Genomic DNA, 14,530 nt, shown 5'->3' on the forward strand with positions numbered 1-14,530 from the left:
GAGCAGCCCGTCCGCCTCGGGAGAGTCATTAATGCAACTGTCCGGCGGGGCGGGGCCGGGCCAGAGGGGGCGGGGCGTCTTCCTGGCCCCGCCCCTCCGCGTCCAGGTTCTCCCCGGGGCGGGACTCCGAGAGCCGCACGTCTAGCCCCCGCGGGGTTGGCGGCCGGCTGGGCCAGAGCCGCGGTCTGGGCTGTAGGACCCCAGCGCGGCCTCGCGAGTTAGCTCGCCTCGCCGCCGCCCTTCCGCCTCGGGCCCAGTCTGAGCCCCGGCAGCTTCCAGGCCGGCGCCGAGCCGAGGCGGGAACGCGGGCGTTTTGTTGAGCGTGACGTAACTTTCTGTGAGGAACTGTGGAGTGTGCCGCCTCGAGGCGCTCACCTTTCACTCTACCACAAGGTAAATGTCTCCCGCTGCCCTAACTGCTTAAAGCGTAGTCCCTCCACCCTCGGGATTCCGTGACCCGTTTACTGAGCCGCCCAGAGATAAACTGCACTTAGCTCGAGCGCGCCCACTGTCTGTGGTACCTTAGGAAGTTCCCCCAGTCGCGGTCGCTTCTCCCCAAGGTGCCGGCGCCCAGGGGCCCCCGCTTTGTTTCGCTATTTGGACGGATTTGGAGTTTCCCTGCGGGGAACTCGCCTAAAGTGTTTAGCTCTCGTGGGCCCCCCGCCCGGGGAGCGGGGTCGGCGGCCGTGCGGGGAGGGGCTCTCTCCGGCCTCCTTGAGAAAAGGGGGCGCTCCCCCGCGAGGCCCGTTCCCAGCCGCCCAGGAAGCCTGGGCCCTGGACGCCCCCCGACCCTCTGTGGCTTCCGCCCGTTTGGCCCCATCGCTTTCAGGGGTGAAGTCTGGGCAGACGGCCGGTATTTCCCAGCGACGTGATTAGTCCATCCTTGAAAACAGTGCCTGCGAGGGGGAGAGCAGGACGTTAAAACACCTTCTTTGCGGTCAAGACGGAATATCGAATTTAAAATAGCATTAATGAAACCGCTCTGGTATACGTGACATAATTTCATCCTTTACCATAGATTTTAAAATTGGAGCTACCGACTGGTGCATAGTAATGGTGGCACTTACTGTATTTGAGTGTAGAATTCCACACACTTTAAGTATACTAGTGAATCAAAAGAATCCTCAGGTTTTCATCTCAATTCCCATTCAGTAACTGTAGTTCGATTTACACTTTAGAAAGAAGCACACCAAAATACCATTGGTTCAAAAAAAGGTTACTTTCTTTTGGTGAATGAGAAAGCACACCTTTATTTCCCCTGTAAATTGTATGTAATGAGGAATAAAGCAGTTGGAAAGCACTGTTTCGGATTCTAAAAAGAAGCAAATCAAACAAGAACTCAAAGGTCCTTCTTATATAATGAGATGCCGTAAAGCTACAAACCACAAAGGATGATGTTGCCTAGTAATACTACAAAGGTAAAGAGTCACACGTTTCAGATCGCTTAAGGCTGAATTTACTGGTTTTTTACAAACACATTTTCTTTTACTTTTGAATTATGAAGAAGGTGAGGTTCACGTACATCATTTTTTGTCAGCAAGCTTTCAGATTTCTTCAAAGAGAGATTCCTGTATTGACAGAGGAAGAAAAAAAAACAGCGTTTAAATTATTTCAGAAATGAAAGTTATCCACAACAGGTAGCAAACATATATAATCTAGGACACAATAACAATAGTGAAGGCTAATGATTAGTTACTAAACTGTGTGCATCTTCTCAGGCTTGAAAGGAAGCAGAAACAAAGATTTTTTCCCCCTGAGGAAGGGAAGAGTGTGGAAAATCTATGAGTTGGGAGAGATGTGGAAATAAGAATATTGGAGGGAAGGTGGGCCAGGACTAGGGTAGGCAAATTAGGTGCTTAGGGCTCCTTATGTTTTGCACCCTGGCACCTCACACACCTCACCCTAGCCTAGCCTGCTGGAGTCTCCTGCTGCTTTAGGAGGTGGGGTGGAGGTGCAGGCACAGCAGAGGCACTTCACTGCTAATGATGCCTGGCTAGTTGCCTGCTGAGTTGCCCAACAGTCAAGTTCCGAAGAAAGGACTGATGTAACAAGACCAGCCACTGCAGGCCACCCCCCTTGTCCTATCTGCTGCCACTCTAAGCAGCCTCTCTGAATCCTCTGATGACTCTAGAGTAGTCCTGATTCCTGCAAGAAACCAGTATTTGCAATTAAATTCAAAATGGAAGATGAAAATCTTCAAATTTTTAGTAACAGGTACCTTATTTAGCACTTCTTAAGTGCTAAGTGCTTTACAAAAAGCACTTTATTTTCTCATTTTGTCTTTACAAAAACCCTTTGAGGACTTTACATTTACAGTTGAGAAAAATAAAGCTCAGAGGGTTGAAGTAACTTGTCCAAGGCCACATAGCCAGTAAGTGGCAGAGACAGGAGTCAAGCCAGGCAGATTGACCCTAACACTTGTGCTTTTTACCATACTATTCTATTTACTATTTGTAGGGTTCTTCATTATTTGCAAAACATTTTTTGTATCTGTTATCTCAATAAAGGGCATACTTTAACTTGACTCCCTATGGACAATCCGAATACTATTTTTATAGTATGTCTTTCTTTGGAGTTCTTGTCTAATCTGATTTTAGAGTGCTGTAGATTTTATTTCACTGAGCGTGATGTAGGTCTTAAAATCATACTTATCTTTTTTCTAAATGTGTCAAATAGTTTGTCATCTTTATATTGTAAAATAATCACACATACCAGTGAAGAAAATATATTGTTTTGTTATATATCTATATCAATGGGTTTTATAGAGTTGGTGCTTTTTTTCACCTTTCAACTACTTCCCTCATTGTTTAATTAAGGTATAATTTACAGACTTAAATTCACTCTTTTGAGGGTATAGTTCAGCAGTTTTGATAAACATTAACAGTCATGTAACTACTACCACAATAAAGATATGCAACATTTCATCACCCCCCCAAAATTCCCTTGTGTTGACCCTTTGTAGTCAACCCCAGGTCCTCAGCAACTACTGATATTTTCTCTCTATAGTTTTGCCTTTGCCAGAATGTCATGGAATCATACAGTGTGTAGCCTTTTAAGTCTGTCTTCTTTATTTTATTATATCTTATTTTATTTTTTTTAACATCTTTATTGGAGTATAATTGCTGTATAATTGCTGTATAATTGCTTTATTGGAGTATAATTGGAGTATACTGTTGTGTTAGCTGCTCCTGTATAAAAAAGTGAATCAGCTATACGTATACATATATCCCCATATCCCCTCCCTCTGCGTCTCCCTCCCACCCTCCCTATCCCACCCCTCTAGGTGGTCACAAAGCACCGAGCTGATCTCCCTGAAGTCTGGCTTCTTTTGCTTAGCATAATGCTTTTGAGGTCTATCCATGTTGTGTCATGTATTGCTAGTTCATTCCTTTTTAATGCTGAGTAGTATTCCATTGGATGGATGTACCACAGTTTGTTTATCCATTCCCTAGTTGAGAGACCTTTGGGTCGTTTCCAATTTTTGGTGATTTTGAGTAAGGCACTGAAAACATTAGGGCTCAGATTTTTGTGTGAGTATAGGTTTTCATTCCACCTGGGGAAATACCTAGGAGTGGGACTTCTGAATGTGGTGTGTGTTTAACTTTGTAAGAATATGTCAAACTACTTTCCAAATTGGCTGAAGTATTTTTTGCATTCCCACCAGTAGTGTGTGAGAGTTCCAGTTGCTCCATGTCCTTGCTAGCATTACTTGATTTTTTTTCTTCTTATCCACTTTAATGGACATTTTTAAAGAAAAAAACTTGATCCAATATTTAAAACATTTTAAAAATCAGATGATTTCACAATCTAGATATCTTGCTTGCTAGCTAGTCTCATTTCTCATGTTCAACATGTCTGCCTGGCTATACTGTTTGGAGCCAAGTAGCTGCAGGCTGCAGTTGCCTTTAGTTGGACATGTGCTCTCCAGTTTACCTTAGTCACATTCTCACCTGCTTCCCTTACTTACTTTATCTGCCTGTACTTGAGGGTGTTTTTGAGACCCCCTTGCAGTGTAGTTAAGAGCTTGGCTTTTGCAGTCAATGACCTGGATACAAGTCCCAGCTCTGCCTCATGGCAATCCTGTGACTTTGGGCCCCTCTGACTGGGCTTCTGCAACACTCATTTTCCCCATGTATAAAATGGGACTGATAGTATTCTTATCTCAAAGGGTCCTACTGTGTTTTTATTTAAATTAATTAATTAATTTATTTATTTTTGGTTGTATTGGGTCTTCGTTTCTGTGTGAGGGCTTTCTCTAGTTGCAGCAAGCGGGGGCCGCTCTTCATCACGGTGCGCGGGCCTCTCACTATCGTGGCCTCTCTTGTTGAGGAGCACAGGCTCCAGACACGCAGGCTCAGTAGTCGTGGCTCACGGGCCTAGTTGCTCTGCGGCATGTGGGATCTTCCCAGACCAGGGCTCGAACCTGTGTCCCCTGCATTAGCAGGCAGATTCTCAACCACTGCGCCACCAGGGAAGCCCCCCTACTGTGTTTTATAATTTGTTTGGGTAATGAAGACTAAGCTTTCAAAGTATACATTTTAAAATGGAAAATAACTAATACAATTTTTATAACTTAGATCTTACATAACTCTTGTTCACAGAGAAAGCCATTGACAGAGTTGAGACTAGAAGTCACAAAAGCGAGCTTACACTGTTCTAAAGAAACACTTTGTTGCTCACCACTATTGCTTTTTTTTGAAGGAGGTGGGGATTGTCCTAATTTCAAAGGGTTCTTTGAGAACTGCAAACCAGAATCTTAATGTTATATCTACGTTACTGATACATAAATTTATTTTGCATATAAAAGTTAATTAGAGGTTAGGTTGAACACAGCAAAATTAAAGACATTTAGAGCTTTGCAGATGAGTTTATATAAGATCATTCCAGAGTTTCATGACTAAAAAAGTCTTATCTAAGTTTTAAAAAATTCTTCTTGAAGCACATAGGAGATCTGTTGTTACAACTGTTCAAACATAACCTTAACAGTGGTAAAAACAAATTATATGTACTGTTTTTAAAGGTCACTTTTAAACTCAAAGAAACCTAATGCTTCCATATTCTAACTAAAGATAGTAGGTATTTTATAAATAGTTAAATAACTATTAGTGAATAGTGAACATTTCCTATGAATTTTGGGTCCCAGGGATTCACATTCCTTAAAGGTATCTGAAGCTAAGGGCATTCTAACCCATCTAGAAAGTTATTATTTTTACATTAAGAAAAGAGATGAATTGACTCTATTGACATCGCTTAGGCTTGAAAGATAGTTAATCAAGTAACAGTTTGCTCTCTTCGTTGTACAGTGCTGTATTCTCGGTGGATCTTACTTACAATATATAACTGCATTTAATGTCTATTTTTAAATTACTAAGGCTCAAGTACCTCCTAGCATGTTTGAAAAGAGAGGAAACATCTGTCAGAAGTATTTACTGTGACAAACATAGAAAGAAGCAATATGTGCACATTTTTTGTTTAATACATATGTTATTTTTAATTGAACAGTGAAGGCATTTGTTCAGAATCAGCCTTTAAATAAAAAATAGTGTTGAACTAATCTTTAATTAAAGTGTACATTGATAGTATCAAGTTCAGTTTGAGGGTCAAAAGCAACGTCAATGAGTCTGACTTTTTCCTCCCTGTAGGGAAAGCAGGCTTGTGTAAATATACATGAGCACAGACTGCATGCATTTATAAAGGAGGTGGAAAACATTCCCCTGTCATTGGACAGATTTTGCTTCACTGTGTTCCACATAGGATACAGGCACAGCTTTCAGTGTGTATACCGTAACGGAGTGTGGGGCACATACTTTTAGCGTCTTGGAAGAAGCCTCTAAGCTCCTTTCCACCTCTGAACAGGCTCCCCACCTCGAGTCTTAAATATAGACTGTAGGGGACTCTTCTGCTGATGCCAGCTCATTATCCTCCTTCAAGTAATTAAAGGAAGGAATTGGTTTAATCAGCTTTTTTAGAAACTAAAAATCTGTTCTTTACATTTGGGCTGCATATTTTGTTTTTAATACTTTACTAACCTTCTGATTTTATCCTCATTGTCTCTTAGCCTTACACTAAATTAGTAAAATGTTAGCAATAGGCATAGCCTAATCATCTATTATCATGAGCTTAATGAAATTCCGTAATATATTTGGTCATCTTTTATTAAAGGGAGGTAGAACTGATATTCCCATTTAATAAGACTTAGATCATTTGTGATACCAAAACAATATTTTGGCATGTCCTCAATGAAAATGTTACATGAGGAAATAAAAAATATTTAAAAGAAAATGTTTATGTAATACTTTTTCACGTTATAAAACTTAGGAATCAGGATTGAACATAATAAACTTCACTGATAGTGGCAGAAGCAGGGCATTCTTTATTCTCACAGGAACCCCTCTATTCTGCTGGTTTCTTTAGGTAGCCTATCTTAGCAGTACTTAGCAGTTAAAAATGCATTTAGCTCTGTGTTTAGTGTTCCTAGTTAGGAAAATGAGAATATAGTGATTTGTCAGTGCAGTCCTAGTGACTAGAGTTTTGCTTGGGGCTATAGAATATGTGGTATGTGCCATAGCTCGCAACTGATCTAACAGTGTGTGTGGCAATGTACAGATTTACCAATATTGTTTTCTGAGGCTATGTTCATTTTTATTGTTTTCTTTTCCACCTTGATGATATACTAGCAAGACCTTTCAAAATGCTTGGCAAAGAAACAAAACTCAAGAACACTTGTGGAATTGACGTGAGTTATGTAAATCTTTAAGAAACTGTTGGGGTGCTATGAACAAACTGGCTGTGGTTTTGATGGCAGTGATAATGGACATAATCAGTAAGGCAAATTCTCACACAGCTTCTGTTTTTTATGTGTGTGAATGGAGAGGAGGCAAGACCAAAACTAGGACTCCTTATATATCCTATCGCCTCTCCCCAGATAAAGCGTTTTCCAGACTCATAGGACTCTCTCTCCCTTAAGCCTCTCCTGGCAAGCCTAAGCCACTCTTCAGGGAATGGGGGTAGGATAGTGCAGCACTGTTGTTCATGGGTCTTCTTCAGGAGGGCTCCATTAAGGAATGCTAAATCACCATCCCTTGACTGGACCCTGCAAAGAGGGTCTCGTGACAAACGCACGTGACCTTCATCAGGCAGTTCTGGAAAAAGGAAATCTACTCCAAAGTACATCCACTGGCTCTGATTACTTTCTCAATGAAATACGCTATTGCCCTTTATTATATTGTAGTGACTACTATGGTATGATTGGAAAGATCAATAGAGCAATCATTGTATTGATTATAAATGAAGAAAAGTTGAATGGATAATTTGTAGGATGTATGAGGATCTGGTTTATAACGCCCATAGCATTTATCACAATATATAGTAGTGGTATCACATTTGACTCTCACACTAACTTGTTGCAAGATCTTTGAGATCAGGACTATCTCATTTGAGTTTTTATTATATTGAGTATTGTCTGGCATACAGCAGGTGGCTGTTAGTTTTATGAATAAAGGAAGTTATTTTCTGGTATGATTTATCTTTACAACAGAGCAATAACATCTTTTTTAAAGCTGAAAAAAAGCAATTTTCTTCTCATTAGGAGACTCAGAGCTGATTCATAATGAGCTAAATCGTGTATACTCAAGGTTTAGAATAGTGATTCTTAAACTGTTTCTTGGATCATAAATCTCTTTGAGAATCTAATGAAACTTCTAATGTATCCTTCAGGGACACCAGATTAAGAACCTTTGGTTTGGAGAAGTGGTGAAAGTAGCCTATCTCTGTTGTGCTCTGGCTTCTCCTCCTTTCTGCCACCAGATGCCCTGCTGTAGCCATCTACTCACTAATGGACCACCCATTATCATCTGGGCCTCGGGCTCCTTTGATATGATCCCTGCTCATTCAGACATCTTTACATGCTGCTTCTGGGACTTTCCTGAGTCACCTGCCCTACCTCAGTAGGTGTATCTAGTCTGTGACTCCCAGCTCTTCCTGAATCAACCCTTCCACTGCAACTTTATGACTGTTTGGGCCGATGAACGATAAACTCTTTTTGTGTGTGTGTGTGTGCTTGGTCAAGAAGAATTGAGAACAGAGAACGAGGAGACAGACGGAGGGCCTCTATTCCTCTGTGCTGTTGACAGTGAGGGTGTCCCATCCTCCCCCCAAAAGATAAATCACACACAAAAATATTTGAAAGAACCTACCCCATGTCTTCAATAATTTTAGGGTTATCTTCTTGGGAGCTTTCTGGAGATGCATTTCCATTTGCAAGGTATCTTTGTGTATCAGAGAAAAAAACTAATTTTGGCTTACCCACCTGTGGGTAATAAACAGGAACTATGTGATGCATTGTTTCAAAGTTACCTGTAGCATACAAAGAATTAAAAGCATTCTGCTTTGAAACTAATAACTAAATTGCAAACATGGCATAGAAAAGCATTAGGCTATCTAAAATTATGTTTTATGAAATGGAATTAGATCAGGTTATATAGATCCACAAACAAAACCAATAAAAAATTAATATCCAAGATAAAAATATCACAGACTTTCATACATGAGAACCTACACAGGAAAGTTTATGGTCAACTCTCATAGACAAAATGGGTATACCAACATTAATATAAATATTAACTGCCCTTGCATTTTGCTGTTATGAGTTTATTTTTTCAGTGTGTTTAACCTCTAGGGAGTAGATTAGTCAATTATAGTTTTTGTAATATGTTCATACCTTTATTTCCACACTTAACATTCCACATCATTTCCCTGTTTAAAGATCCTCCTTCCTTTCCAGCAATGATTTCCTTTTAAGTGGAGACTGCCTTATTCGCCTCTAATTCCCAGGGCCTAGCATAGTCTTGGGCACATCGAAGATGCTCAACAAATGTTTATTAAATGACTAAATGAATATTTCCATCAAAGCACTACAAAAGTAAATGCTGAATAAAACAAAACGAGTTCAACCAAAAAAAAAAAATGCTGAAGGGCATTCAGATATTTTGAATTTTGTTAAAGTGTTTTGACTTTGCTTCTAATTTTGAGCTATATAGTTGTGTGACTATATTTAAGACAAGATTTTTTTATTGTAACATCCTTGAAGTCTGAGGTAATTTTACCATATAGAGCTCCAAATTTATAAGCTACCAAAAATATGTAGTCAGGAAATACAAAAATGACTATCTTCCTAAGAATTCCTGTTCACTTATAATGTATTTGGTTGTACTGAGGTATCTTTAAATGGTTCATCTTAGCTCTTCTAAAGACCTGAAGGTATATTGTAGATTTAAAAAAATATACAATATATCTTCTAGACTTTAATTCATTCTTTCCATTTCTCCTGAGTGGCAATGACAGACACTTTACATAAAGACTATAGTGTAAGCTATTGGCCACATACCTAAGAACAGAGTTATTGTGTGTTACATACGTGTATCCAGGGATATCACAGGTTGTAAACCTGGGAAGCTCAGAACTGTACCATTTGTTTGGATGGGGTTGGCAAATGTGTGTAGGTGGTGAAGAAGAAGGACATCTATAGATGGCCAAGAGAGAATAACTGAGTACTCCTGAGGAAAACTCACATAATTTCTATTACCGCTAGTCAGCTTTCAATTTCAATTTAATTTTAATTTAATTGACCTTACAGTCTATTTTTCAATATAGTAAATCATATAAGCTATTTGAATACTTTTAAAATTTCAAAGTTCTTTCATAATATAGTCTCATTTTTCTCCCTAGTTCCTTTTTGTTTATAAAAATTATATGTTTACATATCACATATTTACACATTTGCAGATTTTTCTAAATTCCCACCAAACTGAAGTGAATTTCTAAGTAGAGCAGACATTATTGTCCTTGTGTCCAAGCATGATTCAGCCAATCATCAGTAGAGTGGTCACTAGAAGCCAAATCTGTTTGATGCAGTCAGGTAACTGATTAATCACTGTCTCCCTGCTATCTTTGTGACCTTAGACAAGTTATTTCATCTTTCTAAAAGTCAGCTTTCTCAGCTGCAAAATGGATATAATAATTATCTTTCCCACAAGTTAAAATGATTAAAGCAATAGTGTGTATAAATATCTGAAATGTTTGGCACAATAAATATTAGCTCTCTTTTCTTCCCTTGCCCCCTCTTCTTGGCTTCCTAGACTGGAGTGCTTTCCATTTTAAATTATTAATGATTATCATGATAGCAACTACAACAAGGTATGAAATGATGCTTCTGTACTATATAACATTCTGTATGGCTTTTAAAAAAAATTGTGGTAGGAACACTTAACATGAAATCTATCCTGTTTATTTTTTAAGTGTACAATAAATACATTATTGTTGACTCTAGGTACAACTTTGTACAGCAGACCTCTAGAGTTTATTCATCTTGCTTGACTGAAACTTTATGCCTGTTGATTAGTAACTCCCCGTTTCTCCCACCGCCCCCAGCCCTGGGCAGCCACCATTCCACTCTTTGATTCTATGAATTAGACTATTTTAGATACCTCATATATGTGGAATTATGCAATATTTGTCTTTCTGTGACTGGCTTATTTCATTCAGCATAATGTCCTCAAGGTTCATCCACATTGTTTCATATTACAGAATTTCCCTTTTTTTAAGGCTGAATAGTATTCCATTGTTTGTATATACCTTATTTTCTTTATCCATTCATCTGTCAGTGGACATTTAGGTTTCTGCATCTTGGCTATTGTGAATAGTACTGCAGTGAACATAGGAGGGTTAACATGTCTTCAAGATCCTGATTTCAGTTCTTTTGGATAAATACTCAGAAGTGGGATTGCTGGATCATACGGTTATTCTATTTTAAAATATTGAGGCACTGCCATACTGTTTTTCACATTGGTTGCACCATTTTGCATTCCCACCGACAGTGTGCAAGGGTTCCAATTTTATCCATGTCCTCACCAACATTTTTTTTTTTTTGTCATTTGATAATAGCCATCCTGACAGGTATAAGGAAGTATCTCATTGTGTTGTTTTTTTTTTCTTTTAAATATTTATTTATTTATTTGGCTGTGCTGCGTCTTAGTTGCGGCATGCAGGATTTTTAGTTGCGGCATGCAGGATGTTTTTTTTAGTTGCAGCATGTGAACTCTTAGTTGCGGCACGTGGGATCTAGTTCCCTGACCAGTGATTGAACCCACACCCTCTGCATTGGGAGTACAGGAATCTTAGCCACTGGACCACCAGGGAAGTCCCATCATTGTGGTTTTGATTTGCCTTTCCCTGTTGATTAATGACATTCAGCATTTAAAAAATATACTTGTTGGCCATTTGTAGGTCTTCTTTGGAGATATGTCTATTGGAAGTGCTGTTGGGAAAATGGCGCCAATTAACTTGCTTGACAAAGTGTTGCCACAAACCTTCAATTTGTATAAAATGCATTATCTGTGAAGCGCAATAAAGTAAAGCACAATAAAACAAGGTGTGCCTGAAATTACTTTATTTATTTATTTATTGAAATATAGTCGATGTACAATATCTTGCTAGCTTCAGGAGTACCACATAGTGATTTGACATTTGTATCATTGTGAAATGATGACCACCATAAGCCTAGTAACCATATGTCCTCATACAAAGTTATTGTAATATTGTTGACCGTATTCTTTGTGTTGTATATTACGTCCCTGTGGCTTATTCATTTTATAACTGGAGGTTTACCTCTTAATCCCCTTCACCTGTTTCACCCTGCTTCCCCGGCAACCACTGCTTCTCTGTTTCTATGAGTCTGTTTTTGTTTTGTTTTCTTTGTTTTGTTTTTTAGATTCCACATATAAGTGAGATCATTCAGTGTTGGTCTTTCTCTTTCTGACTTATTTTACTTAGCATAATACCCTCTATATCCATCCATATCGTCACAAATGGTAAGATTTTATTTTTATTTTTAATGGCTGAGTAATATTCCATTGTATATTTCACGAATCTTCTTTATCCGTTCCTCTATTGATGGATACTTAGGTTGCTTCCATATCTTGGTTATTGTAAATAATGCTGCAGTGGACATTGTTGTGTGTATATCTTTTTGAATTAATGTTTTTGTTTCCTTTGGGTAGATACCCAGAAGTGAAATTGCTAGATCATATGACAATTCTATTTTTAATTTTTTGAGGAACTTCCATACTGTTTACCATGATGGCTGCACCAATTTACAATCTCACCGACAGTGCACCAGGGTTCCCTTTTCTCCACATCCTTGCCAACACTTGTTATTTGTTGTCTTTTTGATAATTGCAATTCTGACAGGTGTAAGGTGGTATCTCATTGTGGTTTTGATTTGCATTTCCCTGATGATTAGTGATGTTGAGCATCTTTTCATGTGTCTCTTGACCATCTGTATGTCTTCTTTGGAAAAATGTCTATTCAGGTCCTCTGCCCATTTTTTAATTGGGTTATTTGTTTTTCTGATACTGAGCTGTATGAGTTCTTTGTGTATTTTGGATATTAACCCCTTATCAGTCCTATCATTTGCAATTTTCTTCTCCCATTCAGTAGGCTGTCTTTTCACTATGTTGGTAGTCTCCTTCTCTATGCAAAAGCTTTTGAGTTTGATGTAATCCCATTTGTTTGTTTTTGCTTTTGTTTCCCTTGCCTGAGGAGACAGATCCAAAAAAATATTGCTAAGACCAATGTCAAAGAACTCACTGCCTATGTTTTCTTCTAGGAGTTTTATGGTTTCAGCTCTTACATTTAAGCCTTTAATCCATTTTGAGTTTATTTTTGTACAAGGTGTGAGAAACTGGTCCAGTTTGAATCTTTTGCATGTAGTTGTCTAGTTTTCCTCACACCATTTAATGAAGAGGTTGTCTTTTCCCCATTGCATATTCTTGCCTCCTTTGTTGTAGATTAATTGGCCATATAGGCGTGGGTTTATTTCTGGTCTCTCTATTCCATTGATCTGTCTATTTTTGTGCCAGTACCATACTGTTTTGATTACTGTAGCTTTGTAGTATACAGTAGTATACCCTTGAATGACACAGGTTTGAACTCCTCAAGTCCACTTTTATGTGGATTTTTTGCTATAGTATATACTACAGTATTACACGATCTGAGGTTGGTTGAATCCTTGGATGCAGAATGAAGGATATGGAGGGCTGACTGTAAAGTTACATGCGGATTTTTGACTTTGGGGAGGGTCGGCACCCCTAACCTCCTCACTGTTCAAGGGTCAACTGTAGTTTGAAATCAGGGAGTGTGATCCCTATGGCTTTGTTCTTCTTTCTCAACATTGCTTTGGTGGTACTTTGGCATCTTTGGGGTAGTACTGAAAATATGCAAGTCCTTACCCTGAGTCTAGTTTTGCCCTTCACAGCCAATCAGGTATAAGCAGAGGAGGAGAAATGCCTCCTGTCCATTTTATAGGTTTTAGATCTTGAGAAGTTCATATTGCCAACACAGTATCATCACTCATGTGAATACTGTCAGCTTAAAAAGTCCCATTCTTTGAAATAATGTTAACAGTTCATATTCAGGGGATACAATATGGTAAAATCATCAGAGCTTTCCATCTCTGCTTCTCTTCACCTCAACCTCCTTGTCCTAGAGTGACAGAGCTCCTAGGATATGCTATCTATGCATAAAGCCTCACTACACTGTTTTGGTTTCCGTTTCCCTATTCCCCTGGTCTCACCTCTTTCTGTGTCTCCATCCCCTGTTAGCTGTGGAACTAGAAGACCATTAGCATTGAAACACTGTCACGGAACAGAGCAAGGGACTCATTTCAGCATTGTGGACTATAGAATCTGTGAAGAGTGAATTCTAGGATACTTCCCAGTATAATAAAGATGATTATTACACATCATACTTAGCTACATTTAATTTCATTAGTTAGGCAGTGGAGGTTGGCGTGTCCTTGTAACACAACCTTAGGCATATTATAATCAAAATATTCAAATGTTGGGGTGTGTACTTAAGAAAGAGGACAGGCCACAGAGTATAGGGAACATATGTGGTTGTGATACATTTTTATTTTTTATCCTGATGAAAAATGTGATTTTTGCACTGTTGCTAAACAAATATACTTGTGAATTGTTTCACAGTTACATAGCTGATTGTTGTTTCATCATTTACATAACTAGTGTCATGCACTTTTGCCAGATATAAAATTATACACTTTTCCCCACCCTCATGGCTCTCTGTTTATATAGCTGACATAGTTATACTCAATATGAACTAAACATAGCTTTTTTCATATATGGTAACTACCATTTTCATATATAAACATTATAGGAAAAATTTCCTAGGAATTGTAAACAAGTAAAAAAAAAAAGCCCATAAAAAATCTAAACAACCCCCCCCCCCTTTTTTTTTGTTTATATATTTATATTTTATTTATTGAATCAGTGATAAATAGTAACAGCTACAATTGTGATCTAAAAATCAAACAAACTAGAATTAACATTGGGTACATTTCGCCATATTTGTTCCATTTGCTTTACCTGAAATAGAAATAGTTTATATAAAAATTTATCTACTTTTAAATAAACACACTCTTTCTTTTTCTTATTTTTTCAGTGCTAGTTCATAACAA

At 38.5% G+C, this 14,530-nt stretch overlaps 2 protein-coding genes across 2 annotated transcripts in view; one reads left to right on the forward strand and one right to left on the reverse strand.

Moving 5' to 3' along the window:
• The window catches only part of CSPP1 (centrosome and spindle pole associated protein 1), a 221,899-nt gene that overhangs the window by 22,424 nt on the left and 184,945 nt on the right, over window positions 1-14,530 (forward strand). The gene's annotated exons all lie outside the window — the stretch shown is intronic.
• The window catches only part of PPP1R42 (protein phosphatase 1 regulatory subunit 42), a 39,347-nt gene continuing 26,273 nt past the window's right edge, over window positions 1,457-14,530 (reverse strand). The window contains exons 7-8 of the mRNA XM_068525946.1: window positions 8,196-8,355; window positions 1,457-1,568 (exon numbers count right to left, since the gene is read on the reverse strand). Of these exons, the coding sequence (XP_068382047.1) occupies window positions 1,457-1,568; window positions 8,196-8,355 (272 nt within the window). The remainder of the gene's footprint in view (window positions 1,569-8,195; window positions 8,356-14,530) is intronic.

This window comes from Eschrichtius robustus, chromosome 17, assembly GCF_028021215.1.
Source record: "Eschrichtius robustus isolate mEscRob2 chromosome 17, mEscRob2.pri, whole genome shotgun sequence".
NCBI classification, from domain to species: Eukaryota; Metazoa; Chordata; class Mammalia; order Artiodactyla; family Eschrichtiidae; genus Eschrichtius; species Eschrichtius robustus.